Genomic DNA, 8,656 nt, shown 5'->3' with positions numbered 1-8,656 from the left:
CTCGGCACGGCTCAGTATGGCACGGCACGGTTCGGCTCGGCACGGTTTACGTTTCCACTGCAGTTTAGTATTACAGTCAGTCAGTAGATTATCTGTTGGGAGACTATCACTATAAAGAGTTAGCAGATATTAATCAGACTGCCTACTAATACTCTACTGAGAGTTTGTTGACACGTAAGTGCAAAGTTACTTATTGTCAACAGAATGTTCAAAAAGGACCATCCAAATAAAGTGTTAACGATTTTGTTTTTAACAAACAAGGCTGTCCAACCGTGTCATCTTGTGTGACACAGAACTGCAAAAACACAAGGGGGTTTGTAAACCAAGATTTATTGAAATATACAAAAAATATACTTAACTTATTTAAAATCGTCAGAGTAAAATGAAAGTAGCAGTGAAAAACAGAAAGCAGCGTGTGTCATTCTACACAGACAGCGCCTCACCTACAGAAAGTGGCAGTGTTTGAATATGGCTGAATGAAGCCTCTGTGTTCACAGCAGACCAAAGCTTTGGGAGCCAGAGCATCATCTGCGTGAGGAGCAAGCCTCCAGGATCTGCACCACCGGTCTGTTTTTCAGACTGCGCAGTTTGCTGCTGTAATTCTGCTGCAGGACGGCGTCGAGTCGCAGGCGGAGGCTGCGCAGACACGGCAAAGAGCGGCAGTCCGGCACGTTCAGCAGCGTGTGGAAGAAGTCCTGTCACAGATTAGCGTGAACGTTCCTGACACAGAGAGAACCAACATTACGCTCGCCTCAAAACTGCGCTTCATCACTAGTCAGCACATGATCCAGCATGCATTCATGTTACCTTTTGAAAACTCCATGGGTTCTCCAAACGCCACCTTCCTGTTTAACTTGCATGTACGTCCCAAACATCATACAGTAGACCGTCCCCGCAATGCTGAAATAATCGGTCTGTTAGAGAAGCAGGATGACAGGCATGAGTGTGCGCTTGTCAAACGGAAACCAACTGCACAGAAATTCAGTGTGTGAATCTCATAAAGCACATTAAACCATGGTCTGTCTGAATATTCGACTCTGATTGGCTGGCAGGTGTGCAATAAAAGCATGTAATGCACAGGTAGGTCCGAGTTTAATCACCATTCTCTATTAATGTGCTGCTTTCAGTGACACATATCACTCACACAGAGATCACACTGCACACAGAAACATTCAGGAGCACAGAAAAGATTTTTATTAATAGCTTTGATACTGAATACGTTATTTTTTTCCAGCAACGAGAGGGCTTTTTGCCTCCATGTCGTGCATTAAATGAGCAATATCACATGAGTAAACGTGAGATATGGCTGCAATCACAGCGTGCCGATATACAGCCATATCTCACGTCTACGAGCGTGATACTGCATTTATACAACAGTTTGACAACAAGAGTGTGTAAATGCATAAAAAATAAACAACGGAGTGTCTTTAAAAGCCCTCTTCTGTGTGAACTACTTCCTTCCGCCGTGGATTCAAATCTAAAGTTGACAGTTTAACAGCCGAGCCCAAGCCTCCGTTACTAATTCAGAAACGTCACTTTAGAGCTAGTAACGAAGGAACATTGAGTTGCTTCATTAAGAGCTTATTGTATTATTAAAAGCGGTGTATTGTGTGGAGTAGAGTATGATGAGAGAGAGATGGAATGAGCGATCGTAATTACCTGCATCTGATACAGCATTCATACTTCAGATCAATCTCATATTCACAATAAAACTTTAGTATGTCCAATAGACTTGAAAACCTCTTAAAACTACATTCCGCTACACAAAAACAGTAATATTTTTTAATTATAGAGGATTTGGGCGTCCGCATGACACTTGCTGTAAGAAGTAGCGCAAGCGGAGTGAAACGATTACAAACGGTGGAGGAGCTCTGTTATCTCTCTAATATTGCACTCTTACCAGCCAATCAGATTCGAGGACCAGAAAGAACTGTTGTATAAATTTAATGCAGAGCTAGCCATAATTTTACATTTTTATGATTTAATTAATCATTAGTGTTTCATCAACTCACAAACCGCCAACAGTTCTTTCATTAACCCCAGTCTGGGAAACCCTGATGTAATGTAATGTAATCTTAATTATAAATAATCTTATTCAAATCTACGTGAGTAACAAGTTAGGTCAAAAGTAACCTCTCAGTAGCTAGTCAGTAAGCTAGGGGTGTGAATCGGCACTGGTTTCACCATTCAATTCGATTGCGATTATCGTGTCAACGATTCGATTCAATTCGATATCACGATGCATCACGATTATATTATTTTGTGCATTTTTATTAAATTATATAAGCAGGCTACTTTTTAAAATAATTGTTAATTAATTAATATATAATTAATTAATTATTGTTAAGAATTAAAAGTAAATATAGCTTCAAAACATACAAGCAAATATAAAGTAATAAAGGGGGGGAAAGACAGTATTATATATGTATTATTTATTTCTAAACACCCCTTTTGGACAAATGTTTTCTGAACAAATGTAATTTCATGTGGACCCTGAAAATGATACTGACAATGTTGCATGTATGTTTATAACGATATAATTTTATATTGTGTAGATAAAAACATACATTTTAACAAAAAACAGCTTCAGGTCATTTTTTATATGTCCAATAATATGAATTTTAAGAAAAATAATAACTTTTTTGGGTTGAAAGTTAAAGGGTTAAGGCTGTTGTGGTAAGGACAGTCATGGTTTGCTATATAATTTATATCACAGTATGAAAATATATCTCCCCAGCGCAGGACTGCTTAAAGTAATTTACATTAGACTGATAAAGAAACATGCATGAATGAGAAAATAAAAAAGTCAATGCTGCATGCGCACCATAAAGCCATCTGTCATGCCAAAATAATCCAAATAAAATTATTCACTAATTCCAAATTATTCACATCCAAAATAAAACATAATATATGTGTGCGTACTGTGTATATTTATTATGTCATAAATACACACACACAAGCATGAATAATACAGCGCTTTTAGTCGTTTTTGTGCATCCATGTGAACGGGGATCGAATTGACAATGTTGTTGTATGCATAAACACAGAACTTCAAAAAGACAAATGAAAAAAAAAGCTTTTCTGTTTTTAGTACAATTGTCATGTAAACGTACCCTTATGTTACGTCCTCATGTCAGGACACAGCAGTTATGTTTCTTTATACGTTTACATTACATTTAGTCATTTAGCAGAAAATCAAGTTTAGAGTGAAGCCGTTTATGATGCCAGAATCCATGTGATATAGTAGCTTGTGTTCTGAATGCTCTTGTGTTTCCAGTTGAAGCAGCAAAGGAGGAATATGAAGATATCATAGAGCCTTGTAGAGTGAAAACCGAATGTGAGTGAAGGATCAGATCTGGACTGTCTGTTCTCACGGGATTCTGGAGCTCATGTGGCTCGCTCAGCAAACTACTAGATAAGACTAAATTGAGTTTATTTAGTGTACTATTTATAATGTGTACTTTTTATTACATTTATCAGCAATAAAATACGTTTCATGGCATTGAACGTTTACATTGCACTTGTAGAAGTTCTCACCATGATTCATAAAGAAGAAGAAGAAGAGGAGGAAGAAGAGATGAGAGGAGCGCACAAGCATCACTTTTGCAGGGAGTGTGGGAAGAGGCATAATTTCAGTTAGGGGGAAAAACGCTTTTGTCTTCTCTCCTGAGGACACAAGAGGGCACATTGAGCAAAACATTACTAATGCACGTTTCTTCAAAGCAATAAAATAACATGACTATCTTTGAAAAAAGTGCATAATGTTTAAAATAATGTTTATAAACCATATATAATTAATTAAGTTGCTTAAACAACATCATGTATGTATGTATAGTTTAATTCAAGGGACCGAAAACCAATCACAAAGAGTACTTCATTTAAAAACATGAGATGCAGTGGGATGGGGACAAACCACCATAAAGTCTCGAGATGTGTTTTTTAAAAGTTGAACTTACATTAATATTACTCGGCTTTCTAAACATGCAGCTCTTGTGCGAGACGCGAGTGCAGCGGTGCTAGATGTCCCTCTAGAAAACGGCTTGGTTTCAGTTTTGACGTAAACAACATCTCTGCATTGATGTTCTCCTTCTGCAATATTTTGAACAATGCAGCAGTGCCGCATCTCATGGGTTCAGCTGGATAGACTAACAAAAGCATTCAAATGCAATGACACCTTCATCGTCATCGCATCTCGTGCGCCGCTAAGTGCCTTACGGACGCCTAAAAATCAAACGCAAAGTTTTTGCATTCGAATGTGGATTTATATTTTAAATTTGACGAATATTCGAAATTTGATTTTTTTTTTTTTTTTGACAGCCCTAACATGAGCCAGTGCGCTGAGCGCTCATTGTGGCTTTACCTGTGCTCTCTCGGCTAAAACACCAGCACTGCATCTCCAGTTGGCCTTGATGTAAAACTCTGGGTACATGAGAAGAGCTTTCTATGCGAACAATACACAACACATCTATCAAAAACTGTCTTTTGCATATAAGCAGGTACAGTTGCATGAGTGAAAAAAAGAGATTCGTCTGATTTGGGTTACCTGGTGGTATTATAAATGACTGAATCAGAGAATATTTTTTTATTTTCATAAATAACGATTTTCTTTATTCATTAGCATGAATAAAAACATATTTTGAAATTATCAATGCCATTAACTTTACTGCACTTTTCAGAAGCATGACAGCATTGTTTTTGACCCACTTCAGGACATCTTTTTTCATAATCACTTCTATTGTCTTTGCATTTAACTAAGCATTTATGCTAAATAAACTACTTTATTTAAACTACTTTATTAATAAATGAATACCATTTCTATTGAAATTGGAATGCGTGCCATGTATTAATTACACATCTGTGTAGTGATAAAGTTATATATATTAATTGTAATATCAAATAACACACTGCAGTTAAAATAATAATCAAGCACTTTAATGTGCTTTAAAATGTTGGACAACACATCAAAATAGTGTACTTTAAAGTATGACAAAAGTTTAGTAAAACATAATGATTTAAAATGTACTTTAAAGTAAAACGTAATTTGACATTTGTGCACTTTTCAAAAGCTTAAGTGTGTTCATGAAAGTTTCGCTCTTTAAGTACACTTAAGGGATTTTATTTCATTAATATTATATTATCTGCGAGTACATTTATTTTTTTTAAATGTTCTTTTATTTGAAGTTCACATTTAAGTCCACATTCAAGTTAACCCCAGCAAACACAGAACGTTCCCTTAACGTTAGTTGTTGGTTCCCGTTTGGTTATTTTTCTGGGAACCAAATACTAACGTTAGGGGAACGTTCTTTTTAGCTTATATTTTTTATAACCATAAAATAACGTTCCCAGAATGTTGCATGGTGGTTATTATTAAATAACCAAAATATAACCTATAGAGAACGTTCCCTGATGGTTATTTTTAGGTTATTATTTTGCAACCATAAAATAATGTTCCCAGAACATTGCCTGGTGGTTGTTTTTAAAATAACCCAAAATAAAGTTCCCTAATGGTTATTCTCAGGGTATTTTTATAACCCTGTAAAACTATCTTTCCAATGAAAACTTTGCAGATGTTTTTGTGTAATGACCTACACTCTGAAATTCGTTTAATGTAACATTTATTCAAATACAGAAATTAGATCAACCAAAACACGTTTTAAATTATAATATTAGGCCAGGGCTAAGCATAGTGATAACAGAAATCATAAATTCGTGTTTTATTTTAATTTACTGCGCCTCTGATCTGCAAGCGCTGCACTAGTAGCACGTGCTTTATCCTGTCTTCGCGCGCTCGCGGAATTTAAAAATTAACGGTCATTTCGTTTTACTGCTGACTGACTCGCTCGTTTATCGATCTATTTATTTAATTGGATGATTACTTCAAATTAATATAAGTTAGTAATGAGAGGATGATTTCGGAGGAATTTGATACACCTAACTGAAGAGAACATGATGTTAATGGAGACGCTTTGTTTACGGATCAAAAGGAATGTCCTGCTGTACAAACTGTGCACTTCGTGGTAAGAAATGAATGTACTTTTAAGTCAAGTAATTTTTTTATATATTAGAATAAGTCATATTTTATAAACCATACATTAAAGTCATTTTTATTTGGTGCTGAAAACATGTAAAATCTGCAGGGTGCCCCGTAATGGACATTTAATCGTATTTAATCTTACATATGGTTAAACAATAGATAAAAACAAGATATGGTTCTTCTTATAATACTGATATAAGGGTCGTGATTGTGGATGATTACTGACCTACAGCGGAGTGATACTGGAGTGAAGCGGTTAGGGAAACGTTATAGTAACGTTATTCAAACAAAAAACTAACGTTCTAAACTTCCCTGGCTAACCAAAAACAAACCTTAATAAACCTTAATAAAATAACGTTCTGGGAACCAAAAATTGCAAGCTGGGATAGTTAGGAAAATTGAATAAATAATATAAATTAGATTTTAATTGTGTCTTACAATATGATGTTGTCACTACCGGTATAAATAATGTACATGCACTGAAGTACAGATGAAACATCGACCTAAAAACAAACCGAGTTTCTTTTGAAATGTCGCGTCCCGTGTGCGTGTGGAAACAGAAATGCAGACAGACAGATCGATTATTACTGTCATCACTGATGAACCGACAGAGGTCAGTCATGGCGAGCGGTAAGGACACGCATCAGAACAGCTGCTCGAGCTGCAGATGACGGATTGTTTGCGCGTCAAGCTCTTGGCTGATCGTGAATGTCGGTGTTTGTCGTGTCTCAGTCTCAGAGCCGGTGACTGTGGTCTTCAAGCTCTACTGCCTGGCTGTCATGACCCTGATCGCCGCCGCATACACCGTGGCTCTCTGCTTCACCAGGACCGTGTCCTCAGACCCAGGGGCGGTTTCTCCATTAGGGCGATTGGGCGACGCACCACCAAAGCGTGAACGGGAGGGATTTTTTTTCTTTCACATTCAACCACAGTGTTACGCTAGCTTTCACTGTTTGTTCTGCCTCTAAATAGTCCAATCGGCGTCGAGTCGCGTTTTGTGTAGTACCGCCCCTTTTTGGGCGATTCTGTCAGACTGAGCATCGCCCCGACATCTTTAACTATCCGTTAATTTATCCATTGAATGGGTGACCTATCATCATTAATCATGCAAACATTTGCCCCCCCTGAGAGAATTGGCAGGAGCCGCCACTGCTCAGACCTGTACTTCTCCACCGCCGCCGTGTGCCTGACCGAGCTCATCAAGCTGCTGCTGAGCCTGGGGATGCTGCTCAGGTGTGTGTGAGTGAGTGAGTGAGAGAGAGAGTCTGTCAGAGTGTGTGTGTGTGTGTGTGAGAGAGTGTCAGAGTGAGTGAGTGAGTGAGTGAGTGAGTGTGTGTGAGTGAGTGTGTGTGTGTGTGTCCTCCTCACCTGTGTGTGTGTGTGCTGCAGGGAGAGTGGAGACTGGGGCCGCTGCGGGAGTGTGGTGGTCAGTAATATTCTCAGGAGTCCGGTGGAGCTGCTGAAGCTGAGTGTGCCGTCGGTGGTCTATGCTGTCCAGAACAACATGGCCTTCGTGGCATTAAGTAACCTGGATGCTGCTGTCTACCAGGTATCTGAACACATGAGCTCCGGCTCCGAGCTTCACTTCCACACTAAAATAGACATTAAGGAAGAAGCGTCACGCAGCTCTATCCAGTGTAACAGCAGCAGTCTGAAGGGCTTGTGCCGTCACCTGATAGAGCAGTGTGAAGAACAGACTGATAGTCCCTGAGCATCGTCCCGTCTGATGAAACTCACATCCAGCTGCATTTATAAACACAATTCTGTTAGATCAAGTCTACAGAACATAACCGTTTCATCTTTTACCCAGAACCGTATTCAGTCTTCTGTCAGCTGAGACGCTGCCTGAGGAAACCAGAGAAGAGCAGGAGATGAAGTGATGATGATCAAAATGAGTTTATTAAAGAATCTTAGTTGCATTTGTTTCAGATCATGACAAATATAACAAGTGTTATTAGACTAAATGACTTCATCAACATCCCATAAAGCCTAGAACTAATATTCTGTCTTACTCATGAAGACCAGCTCTCCAAGGAAGAAGCGTCACGCAGCTCTATCCAGTGTAACAGCAGCAGTCTGAAGGGCTTGTGCCGTCACCTGATAGAGCAGTGTGAAGAACAGACTGATAGTCCCTGAGCATCGTCCCGTCTGATGAAACTCACATCCAGCTGCATTTATAAACACAATTCTGTTAGATCAAGTCTACAGAACATAACCGTTTCATCTTTTACCCAGAACCGTATTCAGTCTTCTGTCAGCTGAGACGCTGCCTGAGGAAACCAGAGAAGAGCAGGAGATGAAGTGATGATGATCAAAATGAGTTTATTAAAGAATCTTAGTTGCATTTGTTTCAGATCATGACAAATATAACAAGTGTTATTAGACTAAATGACCTCATCAACATCCCATAAAGCCTAGAACTAATATTCTGTCTTACTCATGAAGACCAGCTCTCCATGAAACTCCACATTCGTATGATTAAACAACAAGCATAATAAAATTGACAAATGATTATGATTAAAAATCCCCAAAATAATGATTTAAACTACTAATGATTATAAAACAAATGTGTCCCTGGAGCACAAAAGCAGTCTTAAGTCGCTGGGGTATATTTGTAGCAAT

The 8,656-nt window shown here is 38.3% G+C and overlaps 1 protein-coding gene across 1 annotated transcript in view; it reads left to right on the top strand.

Moving 5' to 3' along the window:
* The first annotated feature begins 6,595 nt into the window (after window positions 1-6,595).
* The window catches only part of LOC107697507 (CMP-sialic acid transporter), a 7,691-nt gene continuing 5,630 nt past the window's right edge, over window positions 6,596-8,656 (top strand). Inside the window, exons 1-4 of the mRNA XM_016498312.1 lie at window positions 6,596-6,664; window positions 6,773-6,876; window positions 7,194-7,267; window positions 7,424-7,582. Coding sequence (XP_016353798.1) covers window positions 6,634-6,664; window positions 6,773-6,876; window positions 7,194-7,267; window positions 7,424-7,582 — 368 coding nt within the window. The 5' untranslated portion in view covers window positions 6,596-6,633. The remainder of the gene's footprint in view (window positions 6,665-6,772; window positions 6,877-7,193; window positions 7,268-7,423; window positions 7,583-8,656) is intronic.

The sequence above is a fragment of the Sinocyclocheilus anshuiensis genome, unplaced genomic scaffold, assembly GCF_001515605.1.
Source record: "Sinocyclocheilus anshuiensis isolate Anshui unplaced genomic scaffold, SAMN03320099.WGS_v1.1 scaffold1452, whole genome shotgun sequence".
Taxonomy (NCBI): domain Eukaryota; kingdom Metazoa; phylum Chordata; class Actinopteri; order Cypriniformes; family Cyprinidae; genus Sinocyclocheilus; species Sinocyclocheilus anshuiensis.
Note: the sequence above shows the minus strand (reverse complement) of the source record. Positions and strands in the feature narration are given on the sequence as shown.